This window comes from Tachysurus vachellii, chromosome 1 (assembly GCF_030014155.1).
Source record: "Tachysurus vachellii isolate PV-2020 chromosome 1, HZAU_Pvac_v1, whole genome shotgun sequence".
NCBI lineage: Eukaryota > Metazoa > Chordata > Actinopteri > Siluriformes > Bagridae > Tachysurus > Tachysurus vachellii.
The window spans coordinates 27,848,310-27,869,266 of NC_083460.1; the positions used below are offsets into that span (position 1 = coordinate 27,848,310).

The 20,957-nt window shown below is 36.3% G+C and overlaps 2 protein-coding genes across 5 annotated transcripts; one reads left to right on the forward strand and one right to left on the reverse strand.

Annotated features, from left to right (window-relative positions):
* Window positions 1–758: 758 nt before the first annotated feature.
* On the forward strand, window positions 759–18,250 carry LOC132853398 (glutathione hydrolase-like YwrD proenzyme). Of its 4 annotated transcripts, none has more exons than XM_060881116.1 (12): window positions 759–868; window positions 9,826–9,953; window positions 10,087–10,240; window positions 10,350–10,503; window positions 12,198–12,404; window positions 13,094–13,246; window positions 13,396–13,483; window positions 14,050–14,221; window positions 14,855–15,011; window positions 15,237–15,407; window positions 15,648–15,732; window positions 16,009–18,246. In XM_060881116.1, the coding sequence occupies exons 2-12, from the start codon at window positions 9,854–9,856 to the stop codon at window positions 16,251–16,253; spliced, it is 1,686 nt and encodes a 561-aa protein (XP_060737099.1). In that variant the 5' UTR covers window positions 759–868; window positions 9,826–9,853; the 3' UTR covers window positions 16,254–18,246. The 4 variants fall into 4 exon arrangements, with proteins under 4 accessions (XP_060737099.1, XP_060737109.1, XP_060737090.1 ...); XM_060881126.1 differs by lacking the exon at window positions 759–868 and adding an exon at window positions 7,875–7,894; XM_060881107.1 differs by lacking the exon at window positions 759–868 and adding an exon at window positions 8,023–8,111.
* On the reverse strand, window positions 5,266–7,893 carry tm4sf4 (transmembrane 4 L six family member 4). Its single transcript, XM_060881149.1, has 5 exons — window positions 7,588–7,893; window positions 7,108–7,197; window positions 6,647–6,780; window positions 5,973–6,156; window positions 5,266–5,671 (listed from the first exon to the last, which is right to left on the reverse strand). The coding sequence occupies exons 1-5, from the start codon at window positions 7,759–7,761 to the stop codon at window positions 5,663–5,665; spliced, it is 591 nt and encodes a 196-aa protein (XP_060737132.1). The 5' UTR covers window positions 7,762–7,893; the 3' UTR covers window positions 5,266–5,662.
* Window positions 18,251–20,957: the final 2,707 nt, after the last annotated feature.

Sequence of the window (20,957 nt, forward strand, 5' to 3'; positions counted from 1 at the left end):
ACCTTAGTGGCTGTGACTCTCAAGGTCACATCACAGATGCTGGTTTTATGAGCTGATGGAGCAGATACAATATACTCACCACCATTTTGTAAAGGATCATTTCTTACTATAAGATATACAGAATAAAAGGGATATTTTCAGTTCTAAAAATTCCTTGGTATGCATTCACCTGTGACCCCATCATTATAATTGAACAAAGCACTGCTTAAAGATTCTGGTCAGCGTTTACTCATCACAACTGCAGTTTTTTAGGTCACTTTCATTTTGAATAACTCTTATTCACCAGCCTCCCAGAGGGTTTTCTTCTGGATTCAGATTAGACGATTAGGAAGGCCGTTGAAAAACAGTGAACACGTTGCTCATTCATGTTCTTAAAACCTGTTTGAGACAACTTTTACTTTGTGACATGGTGCATTGTCATGCTGGAAGTCATTAGAAATGGTAAGTTGTGACCAAGATGCAATGCACATGGTCAGTAAAAATACTCAAAGTCTCAATATGTGCCAACAATTTTCCCCACACCATTACACAACCTCCACTCTCCAGGACTGCTGGCACAAGTCCATGCTGTTGGCACCAAATTCTGAGCCTTGCATCTGTGTGCCAGGCTTTTTATCAAGTCCTTTATCACTTCTTATGTGTTTTTCACACCTGAAATGATCATTCTAAACCTCAAGTGATGTTTTCACATTGCTCAAACTTTACCATTAAACCCTGAGTAGTCATAATTTCACATTAAATAGACCCCTAAACTCCTGTGTTAACGTTCTTATTTGCATATTTACACTGTCAACAACTTTGACTGGATTATACTGGATCTCCTATTACTGAGGGAAAAAGACGTGTCTGCCGTTCTGTGCCTGAGCAGGTACTGCTTAGTAATCTCTTTAAGTTCTATGTTATCCAACTTCTGTTAATTTTTCACTGTCAGGTATTTTGGGGTCACTTGGGGGTCTTTAGCCGACTGACGCTAACACTAGCTAGCTTTTTATGTTGTGATATGAAGCACGCGCTGTTGCTAAGTCTGTAGCCGTAGCATTCTAACACCACAAAACCAGTGCTAACTCTGCTTCAGAGAGATGTTTCATAACTTCGTGTAAAAGCGGCGCTATTCCGCTTTTTATTTATTAGTTTGAAACGTTACTTAACTCTGGGTTAAATGCGAGGTTTAAAACGAATATAACTCGGTGTTAAGCACAGGGTTAAAAAAAATAAAAACAAGCCCTGGTTTGTATATTTACCTAAGTGAAAAAAACTAACCCCCCTTTACACGCCACCAATATTATCCCTTTCTGGGTGTGGTTTGGACTCTCAATTTGTTCTTCTGCTGTCCACCAGATGTCATACTTATTCTGTGTGTTTAATATAATAACGTGTATTAAATTAAGAGCACCAGGAAGTTTTGAATGGATATAAAATGAGACAAATTTAAGATTATGAGGATCCTGAGGCATCTAGAGATTGAAGTATTCGGACATACTAAGAGGAGATGCCAACTCCATGTGGTCTGTGAGGACAACAACTCCCTCATTAATACACAATAGTCAGACTGTATGTTTATAATCACACCCTCCAGTGTCACCTTGAATCTGGTTCCTCTCAAGGTTTCTTCCTTTACCATTTAAGGGAGTTTTTCCTCGCCGCAGTCGCCTGAGTCACCTCAGACTTACTCATTGGGGATAAATACAAACACATTTAAATATATCTAATAATTATCTTGAACTTTTGTATTAAATCAATCTTTATATTAACCTTTTGTTTTATGTTCATGTTCTGTAAAGCTGCGTTGAGACAACGTCAACTGTTCAAAGCGCTATACAAATAAATTTCAATTTGAATCTATTATCAGGATTCTGCATCGTATAATTACAACATTCATCAGATCTTCATCAGGTGTTTTGCTGAACTGTGAAAAGCGCATACTTTTCTCACAGTTTGCCTCTACGTTGGAGTAATATCTGAGCTCCTTCTGTCCTAAAAAGGACCATCATTGCACCAATAAATCGACTGATACAACAGCAGTACAAAAGCTGTACAGTGAGGTGTAATAACCTGTAGATGTTTGCTTAGTGCCTTACTAAACCAAGATAATAAGGTCCTTAACGCTATAGCATAAAAAAATCTACTAAATTATTTCTGTACAGTGCTGCTACTTTAGTATTTTAGTAGAAATTTGATGCATTTTCATACTACATACAAGGAATATGTTTATGATTATATAACTAAGTATTAACATTATACAAAAAGTTTTTTGGCCTCTGAAAAATAAATGGTGAAATGTATTTGGGCTTCTGAGGAAAAAAGTATAGGTTTAGTAAATTTTTTAGAATATGCTAAAAGGCTTTTAAAAGAAAATTTCAGCCTTATCTATTAAAGACTTTTAAAAATATTTCCAAAGGATGAATATCTTGTGAAAGTGATGTTAAAGTTTTATACTGTATTTTTTATGATTCTATCGTTGTCTGAATAAAAGCCTACAACAGTTTTTATCTATCAAAAAAATGTCCAACTAGATCCTGGTAGGAAGCTATAACGATTAACCATCCAACTATGAACGGCAATTGTTTGGTCCTCACCAACTTTGATAAACAATTAGCTTTAGGTTGAAGAACAAAACAAAAACAAAAGATTTCATTTGTAGTCAGTTTTCACAAAAACATTCAGAAACCCGGTGGGAAAAATAAGTACACGCTGTGATTCAGTAACATAAAATCTCTAGAAACAATAATTTAAAGAAACCTTTTCTGTACTCACAACATTTAGGAGACTTTTTAGCCCACTCTTTTTTACAGCATTACTTCAGTTCATTCTTGGGATTATTTTGTACAGATTTCCTCACATTTCTGTCATGAATATTCTGATATAAACGTAATTGTCGTCTCAGTGACTGGTTCAGTGGTTCTGTGGCTGCAAAACAAGCCTAAATTATCACTAAATTATCACTAAGCATTAAAGATCCTGTACATAAACTTTTAAGAAACCTTGAGTTATTGTTATATCACTATGACTAATATAAAAAAGAACATAGACAATATTTGTTATGTATGTAATACACTTAACATAAAAAGTACAAGACCGCATCGGTTATCAGTAGTTATAAGTATTTTGTTTGTTCTCCTTTAGCCTTGATGACCTCACACCTTCTTGACATACTGTCAAATGACAAAACATCTCGTTCTTCATTTGTCTCATCAGTCCAAAAGATTCTTCTAAAAACCTGAGGTTTGTCCCGGTGCATTTTTGCAAACCAAAGTCATGCTGACATTCATTTGTTTCTAACCATACTTCTATGAAAGCCATATTTGTTCAATCTTTTTCTAAATGTACTGGCATGAATATAAGCATTTAACATGCTTACAGAGGCCTGTAGGCCACATGGTGGAGGGTTGGGGTTTCTTTATAACTCTGAGCATTAAACGCTCTGACTTTGGACTGAATTTGCCTGGATGCCAACTCCTTGGAGTGTTTGTAATTATTTTGAAAGCTCTCCATTTGTGAACAATCCATGTCATAGTCAAATGGTGATTAAAATGGTTGGAGCTGGCCTTATAACCCTTTCCAGAAAATGTCTTTTCTTCAAGGCATTATGCAGACTGCTTCAGAACACCAAACTACCGAAAGTTCTGCTTTTATTGACGTAAACACACTTCTTAACTAGTTAGCGAATAAATTTTGGATCAAAAAGTCCAAACATATTACCACCACCTTTTCTGCTGATGCAGCCCCAGATCATCATACCATCCCACCTTAGTGCCTGTCTCTTCAGAATTCTTCTCCTCAGATTAACTTATCAAGCACTTTAGAGAACAAACCTGTATTCATCATTAAATATCACTTTCTTCCATTTAGCCAGTAACCACTGATTGTGTTCTCTGGCAATTTTGTTGCATGGTAGATACTGACTCAATCTTCATGACCAAAATCCTGTTCTCACTTGCACTGGTTTTTCTCTTTCACCAAGAAACATTTTCACATTCTTCTGACAGCAAATCATTTCAACGACACATTTCACATCGGAAATATCCTTTCTCTGCCAACACAGCAATTTTCCTTATTATTTCATTCTTGAAATTTGACCCATTTTGTCACTTCTTTTTCATCGTCTTATTCTTCTTTTTAAAACCAAAACACAAACCACTGTTAACACGGCTCCATTTATTAAAAGCTAACAGCTGGAATTTCAGACCTCATTTTGGACTCTCTATTGAACACATCTGAACTCAATCACTATAACATAATCATTTTAAGGCTATTGAGTTTGAGAGTGTATCCTACTGTAAGTGTGGCCTAAGAAAATCTCTACCTGCCACTCTAATAAACATCTGACATAAAGAAAAAGATAAAATGGTCTCTATTATGGTGGGTTTCCTATTTTAATTGAATGGATAGATTTCATTCTACTGACATAAACAAACATAAATGTGTTGCTGAATATAAGACCATTTAATTGTCTCAACAATTGTTAATTGTTTAAAATTTTATTAAAAACCTATAAGGAAAAAACTTTATAATGAAATAAAAAAGTTATTCAGTTTATTTAAATTTTGAAAAAAATCGTATTGTGTACTAATAGTGTGTATGATAAACTTGTAAATAGATTGTATAACATAGCGAAAAGAACAAAAGCATGTTATAGAGATATTGTGCATGATTGTGCATGAGTCCCCTGACAGCCAACAAATCCAGATTCACCATCAGAATGACAGATATGAAATTTATTGATCCATCACTCCTGGGGGCACGGTGGCTTAGTGGTTAGCACGTTCGCCTCACACCTCCAGGGTTGGGGGTTCGATTCCCGCCTCCGCCTTGTGTGTGTGGAGTTTGCATGTTCTCCCCGTGCCTCGGGGGTTTCCTCCGGGTGCTCCGGTCCAAAGATATGCATGGTAGGTTGACTGGCATCTCTGGAAAAATTGCCCGTAGTGTGTGAGTGAATGAGAGTGTGTGTGCCCTGCGATGGGTTGGCACTCCGTCCAGGGTGTATCCTGCCTTGATGCCCGATGACGCCTGAGATAGGCACAGGCTCCCCGTGACCCGAGGTAGTTCGGATAAGCGGTAGGAGATGAATGAATGAATGAATGAATATCAACTGAAAAGTCTCTCTTGTGAAGGTCTCAGAAAAATTGGCCAGATGTTGTTTTCAGTGTAATCTTTAGCAGATCCTCCAAGGAATTCAGGGTTACATCCTGTAGCATCATTCTTCTGCTCTGCCCTGACAGTATCCTGTTTTGCATTACATTAAAAAGAAGACTTGGACAACTGTGCTTAGCGTTGATCAATTTATTATTGAAGAATAGATTTAATATCAAACCTTGTGTCAATAATTGATGACACAATTGTGTGAAAAAAGTGATTCCTACAACAATTTATAGTACATATTTAGCAAAGCAAAGTTTTTTTTCATTAAAATGTGATTGATAATGAACATTAAACGTTGCATATAAATAACACATTAATCTTTTGCCTTCATGAGGCATGCCATCAGGCAAAAGAGGCATGCTGTCATCTGTAAACCTGTACAACAATGTCTGTATGACACGAATAAAAAAAAAAAAACTAAATCTAAAAACAAAACAAGATCTGGAAAATGTAGATAAAAAAAACTCTTCAATATTCCTGTTATCTTCAAAATTTTCATCACTTTTCCGGAGACTTATTCAGTTCAGGAGCCCTGTTTGAGAAAAGAAAACAATGGAAAGAATTTACATGTAGTTAAAAGTGCAGAAAGTTGTATAAAGTCATCACACCATGATCTGACCTTGTTTGGTCTTCAGAGTCAATTTAACGCTAGTGGAGTTAATATACCGCTTACTGATTTGATGAAAGGTTAATAATAAACTTACACTAATCTAATAATTCAATATCGTCACGTTTGCTCTGGCATCCATATTGAACCTTTTAGCTAGTTCACTTCATAAGTTTAAGGGTGGAGTGGAGTTGAAGATATACAAAGATAAAATGTTTCACTGTACCCCGCAACATCCGCAGCAGTCTCCGCAGATGGTGCCGATCAGGCCGTTGATGACCTGAAATGCACACAGTGCCATTTGAACCAAACCCATAATCAACAGCATGGAGAAGAGTGTTAGGTGCCACGTCACAATGCCTGCAGGCTCCTTGCATTCATCCCACATCGTTTTGTTGGATAGGTAGTCACTTCGGATAGAAAAAAAGACAACGTTAACAAAAAAAAAGAAATCACAGTTTAAGTAGTATAAATAGATATATGTAATTTACCAGTGTAAGTAAATTGTATGTAATTACTGTACTTGAAAAATACATTTAGAACTACAAAGTAATTTATTTATTTATTTATTTATTTATTTATTTATTTTTAAAAACCACAATGTGGTAGCCTAGAGATTAAGGTGCTGGACTATTGATTAGAAGGTTGTGAGTTCAAATCCTAGGTCCACCAAGCTGCCACTGCTGGGCCCCTGAGCATGGCCCTTTACCCTCATTTGTATAGAATGATATAAAATGCAAGTTACTCTGGATAAGGGTGTCTACCAAATGCCATAAATTAAAAAAAAAATTTAATTAATTGTAAAAGGTTTACAGTTTTGTCATTGTAATTTAAGTAGTAATGCATTACTGATCACAACATCAATAAAGCAAAAATAACTTCTTCTCACTACTAACTTACCCCTGACTGAATGGGTATTGATATGTGCCATTTGTTAAACACTTAGGCCCTCGATTGATCGCAACCGCCGACACAATGAAAGAATAACCAGCTCCCAAAAGACCAACTGCAGCAAATATAATGGAGAAAAACATCTAGAAATAGATATAAAAAAAAGTGACATCAATTAAAATCCAGTTCTCAATGGTATACAAATATGGAGTGTTTAATAAAGAAAACATTCTTATATGGCATTCAAAAAGAAAGGAGAAACTATATTTTTTTGGTTTTAGAGAACAATAAACAACTTAAAAACAGCTTAAACAACTAAAAAAACCTTTTATAATAGCGTCAGGTAAAAGTGTTTTGTTGGTACGTTTTGATAGTAGTTGGGGTGTGTGTGTGTGGGCATGTGTATTTTTCTGAAATCCGTGTATCGAGGACAGTAATAGTTGAAGTCAAAAAATTGAGCGACTCCTTACCGCACATCTTTTTCCACAGCTCTCATTGCCGCAACAGCCGCAGCAATCGTTAGTTTTCAGTCCCAAGAAAACCAGTGCTGGGAAAATCATCTTTAAAAACATGAAAATGGACACATGTAAATTCATACTTGCCTTTTCTTTTGACACAAATTTTCATGTACATATACAGAATATTTACATTCTAGTATAAAGTAAGATTGTTTTTGATGAAACTATTCTGTATTACACACACACACACATATATATATATATATATATGTGTGTGTGTGTGTGTGTGTGTGTGTGTGTGTGTGTGTAAACTATTGTATGAAATTGTTTTCGAGGAACCTCAATGAATACGTTTTATATATATATATATATATATATATATATATATATATATATATATATATATATATATAAAATACTTAATATTCTGCTGAAACAAAACAGAGTGTAAATTCACATTATCAACCATCTCACTAAAATGGTGTCACTCACCAAGACTCCAGAGCCGATTATTCCTCCGAAGTACCAGGCTTCATCTGTAACATCATCATTGCTCTTAGCAGGTTTACCTCCAGGGAAAAGCAGCAGGATGTTGCAGAGAAAGCAAAGGATAGCTAAAGGAATGAGGGTGATACCTAAACACCTTGCAAAATTCCCAGAACACATGGTTCAGTCTTTTTGTTTGTGTGTTTCAAAATTGAAAAAAGTCCAAGAAGTCCAAAATCTTTATCTTAAACTCTCCTCTATTCCAGGCTCGCTTTCCAACTTCTGGTCCCCGTTGATCTGAACAAAGGCATAGGTTTGTGCATATATATACCTTTGCAATATGATGGCACCACCTTCATGTCAGATTTACAACATTTGTTGCACTGACAGCAACCTATCTGTTAATGTTCTACCACAGCATGTCCCTGCCCTTAGACACGCTCACTGTGCTTTGTTTGAGTTTAACAGTGACCATCCCAGCGCCGAGATTGTTTTACACTCCTCTGGAGCCTCACAAAATAACATTAAGGGTGAGAGATTTAGATGCAAAGTATAACATAATTCTTATCCTCCTTCAGCAGAGCTTGTTAAAATCAACGTGTCATTTAACTGATAGTTTTTACTGGACAGAAATGTTAAATCCAATATGGCGCCAATTTTTGATAGATATCTTACTTTGTTAGCATTAACATTATTATTATATCTTGTTTTGACTCTGATATTTCCCTTATTATATGAGCATCTTATATTCAAGATAACATTTTTATGAAGTGAATCGTGGCACTGAAATGTGACATTTATTTATTACATATTATAGAATTTGTACTTTACAGAAAACAAAGTCAGAGCCAAGTAAGAAACAGAGCAGAATCAAAGGTGTTTGCTAAATCTTAGACATACTTCAAACTAGTGTCATATCGCACTTCATGTCAAATTAAAAGCTTATTGTAAAGGAAAAACCAAGCGTACCAGGTATCCGAAGTGTTGCTGATTCATTACTGAGGACAGTAGTCTCATAATATGTCTCAAAATGCTAGATGTCACCAAGATAATTTGCTTATTCATTGAGTCTTTATGATCATTTACAGAAGAAGATTTCATGGAGACAGAATAGAATAGAATAGAATAAAATATTCATAATAGAAATTGTTCAGGATGGTATTATAGAAATATAATCAACAATGAAGTCATGTGACCCAGTCCAGTATGAAGTGGAGTTATTGTGGCATCTCAAAGCCCCAATGTGTTTTATTTCTTTCATAGTGCAAAAAAAGGATATATTACGTACTATAGTACTTTAACGATCTATCTATCTATCTATCTATCTATCTATCTATCTATCTATCTATCTATCTATCTATCTATCTATCTATCTATCTATCTATCCATCCATCTATCCATCCATCCATCCATCCATCCATCCATCCATCCATCTATCTATCTATCTGTCTATCTGTCTATCTGTTTATCTGTCTGTCTGTCTGTCATGTTCTGTGTATTATTAGTGTTTGTTCAAAGTCCATCAGAGCTACTGTAATTGGTTACCAGGCCTACTGTTTCCTGGTTAGTATTAGTAGGAAATGTTTCTGACATGGTTTGAGTCTACTTGTCCCCTTAGAGGAACTAGTGAATTAGTGTCACTAGAAATCAGTACAAAGTTCTGACTTTTATTCTATGAAGAATCATTTCTATCCTGATGGGAGTGGTGAAGACTCACTCAATGGTATGAAAAATATTCTCAGTCACCTTCTCAGTCACAAGTTCTCAACCTAAATGAACACGTGGGGTTTTGGAAAATCTGCAAGAATATCTTTTGTAGGAATATGTCCTTCAATCCATTGCAGTTCAGGAGACTTGTAGAATCTGTTCCAAGAAAAATTAAAGCTGTTCTGGTGGCATCTGATGACCCAGTGTCTTATAATTGTATTTGTCATTTTCTTATAAAATCGATCATAAATAGTACAGTTATTAAGATTTTGAGATTGGCCTCATGAAATGTGTGTGTGTGTGTGTGTGTGTATATATGTGTGTGTGTTTTCACACTGCCAAATGAAGTGTTTAAGCAAAATTAACTGTTATCATGACAGAAAACAGGAAATAAATTTTTAAAGCTTTTAACAAATTTAAAAGTAAACAAATGTCTTGTGTTATAGCAGATTTTGTAGCTACAGTATAAATAAATAATTAAAAATAATAAAAATTATCACCTTTTTTTTTTGCCTGTACTTTTTCACCTTGTATCAGGAGATTGTTTCCACCTTGAAGAAAGAAAATGCAAGCTGATTTGGTGTTTTCATCTCGACGCTCACCTGTCATCTGTTTGAATGGCTGTGTAGCCTCCAGTCAGCCTCTAGCATCCAACATTGGACTTGGTGAGAAATTAAATGTTGAAATCAAGAGTTTCTCCTAGCTTCTCTGTTAATGGATAAATTGACAGAAAACACAAATTTAGCATTTACGAATTTATGAAACAATGTTGTTTGCTTAAATGGTTGTCCATCACAGATGTTCTGAAAAGGGGTGGAAATGCTGCCGACGCTGCTGTAGCTGTGGCTGCAGCCCTAAATGTAACAGAGCCTACAAGCACAGGCCTTGGAGGAGATGCTTTTTGTCTCTTTTATGACGCTGCCACCAAACAAGTGCGAGGACTTAATGGGAGGTGAGGAGACAGCAAAAACAAAAAGTACATATTATTATACAATATAGTTGTAGTGGACAGCAGCCAGCCTGTGATTACTAACATTACTCTCTGGTTATGTGTGTGGTAGTGGAAGGAGTCCCAAAGCTCAGACTCTGGAACTGATGGAAGGGTGTGGTTTTAGTCAGAGTAACCCACCACCTAATTGCCATGCCTTCAATGTTACTGTGCCTGGAGCTGCAGCATGCTGGTGTGACACCGTGACCTTGTTTGGAAGCAGTAAGGTACATTATCCACCCTATTCAAGACCCAGAAGTGAGCATTGACCTGGAAGTGACCGGAAAGTATTATACATACAGTATCTTGCACCATATATCCTCTCCAGTAGTGTTTTATTACACAGATAGTATTTAGAGATTCAAGTAATCTTTGTAAATATTTTTTTACTCAATATATCATATTATACTAATAGTTAGGTTAACACATGATAACTGTTACTCCACATTGTGTCAGGCTGCATCTGACCACAAGTCATTAATTATTTTCTTATAAGCAGAGGTCATTATATTTTATTTCTTTGCACAGTGCAGTGATTTGATTATATTTCTGAACTAAATAACCAAATAACCTTGTGTTTGTCTATGTTTACTGTTGGAGCAATATGTATTAATGTGAAACATAGAACTTGATGGTTATTGTACTTTTAGTAATAGGCAATTTTACTCAGATCAAATGTTAGGGGATAAAATTTGGATATTTGTGTATTGGGTTTAAAATGTGCCGATAGTGTTGTAGATACAGGCCTTTGTGACTGTTGTTAACAGCCCCACACCCTTCTTTTTAATTTTAGCCATATACCATATCATAGCATATGCTTGACTGTAGTAGTCCAAGGATCTGTGTGGTGCTACTTTCAACATTTCCATGTGTTTTTCACTTGACTAGTTCCATTTACCTATTCATGGACTTCCTATTGTTCATCACTTTGCTCTCTGTTTGACATTTTGATTGGCATTTGTCACTGGCCTCTTGAACCTGAGCTTACTAACCATCTGAAGTGCTTACATTAACATTTATTTATTTGTTAGACACATTTTTCTCACTGGCCAAGTGATGCGATATATATGTATATATACGTGTATATATATATATAAATATATACACGTATATATATATATATATATATATATATATATATATATATATATATATATATATATATATATATATATATATAATGTAATATTCAGTAATTCTCATACTAAGTGACTTTATTCTTATGTAGTATAAGTTAAAAAATGTTAATGATAGGTAAATGATGGTTGAACTGGACAAAATGAACGGAAGATGCTCTGTATTTTCTCCTAAATTCTGCGGTTATATAAAACCCTGACCAATAACACTGTTATACCCTTATAAGCCATAATATTAAAATGAAGTGAATAACGTTGATTAACTCAGTACAATGGCACCTGTCAATGTGTAGGATATATTTGGCAGCAAGTAAACGGTCAGTTCTCAAAGTTGAAACCAGGAATAATGGGCAACTGTAAGAATCTGAGTGACTTTCACAAGGGCCACGTGATGGCTAAATGACTGAGATGTTTCCCAAAGCATCTCTGAAGTGTCAGTCTGTGTGGTGTTCCTGATATGCAGTAGTTAGTACCTACCAAAAATGGTCCAAGGAAGGACAACTCCATAGAGTAAAAAAGCAGTTATTACTATAGTTGACATATATTGGAATAAGTCTTTATAGTTCTTGTAGGATTATGTCAGTAATGAAAGGCTTATGCAACTGTAAGGAGCTCTGTGAATACTTCTCTGGATTAAAGTGTTACCCAATAAACTTGCTTTTGAAAATCTGGCTATGATAAAAGTGCCTCAGAAATCAATCCAACAACTGACTGAATGCATGTGCAAGAATGTGTGTATGACATTTCATATGATTGTTAATTATTGTGCTTTATGAATATGGTAGCTGTCTTTAGCTGACCTTCTGCAACCAGCTATAGATCTGGCTCAGAACGGTTTCCCAGTGGCTGAGATTACAGCGTACATGTGGGCTATGAATACCAAATCCCTGAGAGCTGCTGGGAGAGAACTGGGAGAAGATTTACTCATTAACAAACAGCCACCAAAACATGGCCAGGTCATGACCAATCCCAACCTTGCACGCACGTTCCAGGTACACAGAATTTCATCGTTTCCGTTTATACAGTATGTGATACAGTATATGTCATCAAAGTCTTAACAGGGCACTCCTAGTTTGTAACAGTGAAACTCATACTGTTATGCAAAGGGTTATTAATCTGCATGTTGGATAACGGCTAGATAAAAGTGTTTTAAATTACTGACTCTACTTAAAACAGGCCACAGTTAATCTCTAGCTTAGATGGATGCTATCTAAATTGTTGGAATTGGGTCAGGCATCACTGATAACTATAGATTATTACTCATTTACAACTGAAATTGGATAGGAATGCATCACAGGGAGTGGCTATTGTTCATGTACAATGTTCACGATGGTGTCATGTGGAATACACCTACAATCAATACCTAAGATTAATGATTGGTACCATACAGCTGTGATTCTTGCTTTATTAACATATTCTAGTCCAGAATCAATAAATTCCTTAGTTAACTTTTAAAAAAGCCTTCTGTACAGAACTTCACCGCGCAAACACATTGTAGATTTTTCTAGATTTTTCTTGAAGAACCTAAATTATTAACCACAAGGGCATTATCAGTATTACTATTATGTTTGACTTTTGAATATGTATGTATTCACCCAGATATGACTCCCATTGACCGTATTGATAGTCATGCTGACGTCTGTGCTGTTTATGTACATCTATCAGGTACAATGTCTTTCAGGAGCTTGCGCTTCATGGGAGAAAGGGGTTCTATGAGGGCAGGATTGCCCAGGCTGTGGTTGATGTCGTGCAAGAAAATGGTGGTGTGATGAGCTTGGATGACCTCAAGAGCCACGTCACCACAGACATCATGCCGATTTACACTGATTACAAAGTAGGTTAGAGAGAAAAAAGACACGTGTGTTGTATCCATATTTTCCCTTCTGCAACTGAGTCCTTTTATTAGCATTTTTATTACCTGCATATGTGTCATCAGAAACCATATAAAATTTGAATGATGACTATTATATTTCATTTCCGCAGACGGTACGAGTGTGGGAGGTCCCACCCAACAGTCAAGGGATGGCAACTCTTATTGCACTTAATATGCTTGAGAATATTCCTATCAAAGGTGCAAAACCTTAAAATAAATAAATAAATATATAAATATATATATATATATATATATATATATATATATATATATATATATATATATATATATATATGTATATCACGGGCTTCAAATGTTGACTATATATATATATTCAACATTAGAAACCTGTGTGGGGGCACGGTGGCTTAGTGGTTAGCACGTTCGCCTCACACCTCCAGGGTTGGGGGTTCAATTTCTGCTTCCACCTTGTGTGTGTGGAGTTTGCATGTTCTCCCCGTGCCTCAGGGGTTTCCTCCGGGTACTCCAGTTTCCTCCCCCGGTCCAAAGACATGCAGGGTAGGTTGATTGGCATCTCTGGAAAATTGTCCGTAGTGTGTGATTGTGTGAGTGAATGAGAGTGTGTGTGTGCCCTGCGATGGGTTGGCACTCCGTCCAGGGTGTATCCTGCCTTGATGCCCAATGACGCCTGAGATAGGCACAGGCTCCCCGTGACCGGAGGTAGTTCGGATAAGCGGTAGAAAATGAGTGAGAGTGAGTGAGTGAAACCTGTGTAGTTTCAATGCTTTTTATTTCACACACAGGCCTGGGTCACAACAGTGCCAACTACCTGCACATCCTGGTCGAGTCGCTGAAATTGAGCATGACTGACACAATGCACTTCAGTACAGACCCAGACAAGTCGATTGTGCCTGTGGCGGGGCTTCTTTCCAAAGATTATGCTCTCCAGCGTGCCCAGCTCATCCAAATGGACAAGTATGACAAGATCAAATTGTATCTGTTTTATTGAGATCATCTCCCTCTCTCTCTGCCCCTCCCTCTCTCATTCTGTGGTGCCAGCTAGTGCCAGGCACTGTGCTTACTTTAGATAGGATTGTTTACACATTGTGTAAACGGGTTTCCCACTCCTTTCTGCCCCCTGTCATGCTGCTCTGATAGGATAAAAGAAGGAGATAGAGAGAGAGGGTGAGAGAGAGAGATAGAGAGGGGGTCATAATCTGCAGACTTTAGACTTTCAGTTGGTTGAAGGAAATCCAAACAAGCAACACTCTGTGTGTGTGTGTGTGTGTGTGTGGCGGTGGGGGGTGTTTGTGTGTGTGCAGATAACCCCGTGACTAAGATATGTATTTAAAAACCATATAGCAATAAGAGAAATAGCATGTAATATAATTGAATGTGAACTTTCCATTTCAAACATTTTTCTCTTTTTTTCTCAGTTGAATAACCGATTTTGGTGACATTTCAACAAGGTTTAATTTGAGGAATTAGCCAGGCATTAAACACAAGCGCTAATAATCTCTGTGGGAGACTTGCTTGATCTCATGCTTAAGAACTTGGCTCTTGTACACATGAATGATACATGCCTTAAGATTTGCTCTCTTGCCTCAGAGCCAGGAGTGTGTGTGAGCCCGGGATTCCCACAGGAAGTGACACGGTGTATTTCACAGTGGTGGACAGAGAGGGAAACGCCTGTTCCTTTGTGAACAGCAATTACATGGGCTTTGGCACTGGCCTTATCCCACGAAACTGTGGCTTTTCCTTGCAAGTGGGTCTCTTACATGATATCTTAGATATTCATTCTCTGATTATTATAATGATAAGTGTTTTAATGATTTTTATTGCTGAAAAATTATTACATAATTATGTAAAGGTACTGTGTAGGGGCAGAGACCTTCTTGAGTGGCTATAAGTTTTACAGTCCATTATTAAATAAATTTAATTTCATATCTGTTTTTTTTTTTTTTTTTTTTTTTTTTGCTTTCCCTGGTAGAACAGAGGTGCTAATTTCTCTCTGGACCCCAGTCATGTGAACTGTATAGGTCCAGAGAAGAGGCCATACCACACAATAATCCCTGCCATGCTCACAGATCCCTTGTCAGGGTACCTCCTCTGCTCCTTTGGGGTAATGGGGGGCTTCATGCAGCCTCAGGGTCATGTGCAGGTGAGCTTCACGACCATTTAACACCTAACCCAGTAGGTCACAGTAGGTCATGAACGTTTACACATCAAGGTACATGCTATGACAGCAGTTTCAGGATGTAAGTGAAAGCCTCTTGATGGTACAATTGGAAAAATCATCATGAGTCAGTTCATTATAATTGACCGGCTGGAAATCTTGATTGCAGACTGAAATGACTCTCAATGATTTAAAGATAAGATAATAAGAATTTTAACTCTGCAGGTATTGCTCAATATGTTAGAGTTTGGCATGAATCCTCAACGTGCACTTGATGCCCCACGTGTGTTTGTGCAGTTTGATCAGGCTGGTAAGTTTTTTACTTAAGGTGGAATTCTCTAGCTAAGCACATTGTTTTAACAGATACTTCTTATCCACATATATCATTGAGGAGTGAAGAGTTAAATAAATCAGAACATTTTGAATACTTACTCACTTTGTTTTTAGACTTGCTTGATTTGTAGCTCATTAGTATGCTTACGTTTTAATATTAGTTGGGTTGGTGAACAGAAGCATCTGACAGCATGTAAATACAATCTTTCCAATATGACAATTCACCTGTTAGAAATTTAATCTCTTTGTGTAGCTCAGCTGTGGATGCTCCATCTGGAGGCAGGCATAGACCGAGGTGTGGCTGATGAGCTCAGAGAACGGGGCCATGTGGTGAATTGGCCAGTAGAAGGGCATGAGCGGGACCGGTTTGGACGTGGGCAAATTATCAGCGTTGGAAAGTGGTGGTGGAAATTAACAGATGAAAAACCAGAAGAAGAAGAGAGGATTCTGTGGGCTGGATCTGACCCTAGGGCAGATGGATGTGCTGTGGGCTATTAGCTAGAAAGTGAGAATCATGGGATTAGTGGATAACAATTCAAAAAATATGAGAACCCTGATAGCACCTATAATCGGATGAACAGTGAAGTGCCATTTTAAGACTTTTAAGACTTAAGACTTAAGAAAAAAAATTTAAGACAATGCAACGGTCCATTTGCCTTCACTTCTTTTTTTTATTAGATAATGCTGAAAAGCTTTACAGATAAGTATTTTTAATGTTTTTATGTGTGTGCTTTATATATATATATATGTAAAATTGAATGTGGAAAAGGTTTTTTGTAGTACTTTTCAACCTTGCCCAGGCTTCCTGCAAAGATTATAGAGCCACTTTAACAAACACAGCTGTAAAAACAGTCATTTCCTTACACAATAAATGTTAGCTTTTGGTCATGTTGTTCTATAACCACTATAGTGTATGTGCCCATAGCAAAATGGACATAAGCCTAATTAATACAGTTTTTTTTTATCAGGGAGAGGCTGCGAAATTGTGTCTTATGTTAAATTTTCAGCTCATTCTGAGATAAATACAGCTTTAAAGTACAGCTTTACGTACATTTTGTGCAACCATGCTACTTTGTTGTTCTAAAGATCCGTTTTGAGATAATTCGCAGTTCAGCAGTGAGTTTACCTTAAAACACAATAAGTCTAGACACACAAGCTTAGCCTCATGATTTCCAAAAATATAAAAGAAATCATGTATGCTAAACTCAGGCATAATCATTTATAAATACAGTACTGATAAATAGTCATATGAGATATGTGAGGAGACAGAATGAAGGTGAAGGTGCCAGTGATATAGATGAAAATTACAGTAACCTTAGAGTTAAGAAATTACAGCCTATTTCAGTCAATTCATATCACTGATTGTAATTTCCATTATTTTATTTTAAGCATTTTCTGGAACACATTAAACATTGTTCCTTAGGAGAATGTTTCCTTTGTTTTATTTTCAGTGCTATTTAAAGATCATTTAGACTTCCTCCTTTTAGTTGTAAACAATACATTCAGTGGTTCATGAAAAACAGAAGACACATTTTAAGCCAGATGGATGATTTAGATGATTTAACTAGTGATGAATAGGGGGATTATAAAAATCGGACTTCTGTTTAGTATTTTACACCCAGGCAGCTACTGAAGATGTGTCATTTCTGTAAATTGTCTTGTAGCATAATATCCCAAAATGATGAACTAATACCAAGCAGTACATTGACAGTACCTCCATACCAACTATACATTAACTGCATCATTATTTTTCATTTCTACCCTTTCATTTATCCATCTATACATTCATCCATCCATGCATTCTTTGTACTGCTTATCCTACACATGGTTGCAGAGACACATAGGACTCAGGGTACGAGTCGTTGGACAGACAGCCAACCCACTGCACTGCATAATCACACACCCTGACACACCATGGACAATTTAGAGATGACAAACTGCCTACAGTGTATGTCATTGGACAGTGGAGGAAACCCTGAAACACAGGAAGAACATGCAAACAAAACACACACACAGGGTGGAGGCAGGACTTGAACCTCCAACCCTGTAGGTGAGAGACAAACATGCTAACCACTGTGATATTTCTATGTTTATGCTAATCAAAATTCCTTTGCACTGCACACAGAGATTTTGGGAAAATGGTGCGCTTGTTGGAAGGCTCATGTCAGTTACATTACCATCAATTCCTGGCAGGTATAAAAGTGTTCGGCAGACATATGTTTATCACTTCAAGTTCCCCTTCACTTCCAGTAGCACGGTGATAAACACAGAAGATTTGTTTTGATTAGCGATTGCTTCCTCTTTATGCTTCCAGATTCTGTGGAGCTGGACTTCGTTCAATATCATACATGCAAAATTACAGAAGGCATAAACACTGAGCTCTCTCCTAAGCCACACCCTAACATTTGCATCTTTTCAAATGAATGAAATTGTATGGGAGCCCGTTGTCTGCTACTTTTTAATCTAACATGTACACAGTTGAATCTAAAGGCTTAAATCTAAAATAAATTCATTTTCTTTTCTCACGTACCAAGATCTCAATAAAATCTGTTTTTAGCTGTTTGAGAAAACTTTATCTTAAATTTTAAGTGTAAAATGAACAAATAAGATTTACAAATAATATAATACAATCATACAAACAAATCTAAAAAAGTAGAATTGATACTTGAAGACATTAAATACAGTATCACTGACCAGGTTAATTGTTGTATGTGTTAAAAACACATACAACAGTAGTGAATTGCTTTAAAAGTGTTCATAGGCCTATATATTTGGTTATAAACCTATAAAATCCACTAATTTGATTGGTTAGGCAGCGTTTCAAGAGCTCATACAGTATGTCCTATAATGACACTGGACATTTCACTAGTTAACATACACTTGTTGTTTAGCAAGTTGACATTCTATTAAGTGACTGTGGCTTTTAAGGAACTTTTATCTGGTACCAGAGCAAAAGTAAACACAAAAATGCACTATATTCATTTCTTGTTTAGAGAAGTGTTGCATTGATTCACAACTGTGCTGTTGTTCAGTATAAACACATTCTTGCTTGTGTGATATTGCTTAATTGAAGAAATGCATTTGTTTGAGAATCACAATATGAATTTTTATATTGCTAATCCCTCTCCCTACCATCATTTCAATACCTACCTACATTTACATTTACGACATTTGGCAGATACAGAGCAGACATCTTTACAGACATCTTTACAGATACAGACATCTTTATACAGAGCAACATACAAAATGTTTTGAAGTCTCTACTAATGAACACATCAATACTGGTTCACTACTGTAGGTCACAGAATACACAGGATACCATCAACCTAAAAGCTCTGTTGGTAGGAAATAAAAATAGCATTTCTTTAATAAATAGAACAAACTGGAAAAATAAATGCTAGTTTAACCCTTCTGCAACAATCGCAAACACTACCCTTTCAAACACTTCCCTTTTCAAACACTACCCTTTCAAGCACTACCCTTTCAAAAACACGTAAGGGTGATAAATTTAGAGACCTGCAGCAATTAAAAGACCTGGTGTACATTCTGAAATCTCTCCAAAGTACATGTCAAATAAAGTTTTGTCACAAAAAGTAATTTTATTTGCTGAAACACAGAAATATATGGGGAAACTATGCATCCCAGAGTACAAAAATGTCATGGAGCAGGCATAAGAGTTAAGTGTTTGAGGAAGAGGTAGGTCTTAACCCAACAGTGACTCAGCTGTTTAGACATCTAGCAAAAGTTCATTCCACCACCTCGGCGCCTGAACGGAAACGCGTCTTGATGTGTACTGACCTTTTAACCTGAGAGATGATGGGACCAGTCGATCATTATAAATTATTAAGTCCTTCAATATAAATTAGTAAGCCCTGCCTCCTTAAGTTAGGTTAAGCATTCAAAATCCTACCTTACCAGATGAGAATAAATTCAAGATAAAGATCTAAAGCACAGTAATTTGTGCGTTGGTTACACCTTCAATGTGCAGAAGTACATTACTGAGAAATTTCACAAAAATTTTGACAATTTTTTAGATTTATGTTCGGTTTAATTTTTTCTTTTTTATAAAAATGCATCGTAGTGTACATTATTATTCATGGATTATGATTAACTTGTTTAATCTTTAATGTTTAAAGGGATGACTTTTTCATTTAAAGATTGGAAGGGGAAAATATTCTTAATAGTATTAACTTCTCTGTTATTAACAACTAGTAGTAGGTTGATGCTCTGATTGTATCATTAAAGTCTGAAATATTAGATTTATGTACAGATTACACTGTGTGTATGTATTGAAAGTGTAATAAATAAAATCTGTAAAAGCAAGTTTTAAAAGTTTATTAATAAAAGAACAAGTACATCCATTGAAACCACCAGCATTTAATGCTATACTCTATAACTGTCTTTGTGTCTTCTCACTTTTACTGGCTGCATGACATTTTATTCTAGTATGTAATGAATCTATCTCATTGTCATTGCATGCTAATGCATGTACTGTATCAGCGCTTTGGAATTTGCTTCCCCTTTTGAAGCATGGAAATCAGGGTGGAGGGCTTTCTGTGTGGACGTGTTGGTGTGTGTAAAGGGGAGTGGAGGGATTTGGCCTCCTGTATGACTCAGTTATCCTCTGTTCATATTGTTTCTCTGGGAATTGCCATTCCTTGAGTGTATTATACTGTAACCCTGGAAAGTCATACAATGGCCAGGCTTTCGTGAGGAACCCGTCCTACTGCACATGACTGCCTCTTCATTACCCTGATTGATGCATGGAGACATTTCCCCAGCAGGAGCAATAGACTGAGGAAGCGGAACATTGAATCTCTGTGCTACATATATATATATATAGTTTTATTTTTAGCTCTACGGTCACACCCTGTTCACAGCACAAACCACCAAGCCAATGCAAATTATAGATGTTTTGTTCAACGTGCTGCCTTACACGCTGTTCAAATATTAGATTTATTTGAGTTTTTATGCATTCAAATAATTGTTACATTTTATTTTAGATCATTTGACTTCAGCAACATTTAACAGTAACCTATGTACACCATTATTTTTATTTTTATATTAGAAACATTTCCAAGGCAAAAGCTTCCTGATTATTATTAAGACCCCAAAATTAAACCATATTATTTCAGTAACTATAGTAAAACTATCTAAATGTATGTCTATTCAATTGGACCTAATAGTTGAAGCCGATAAGTG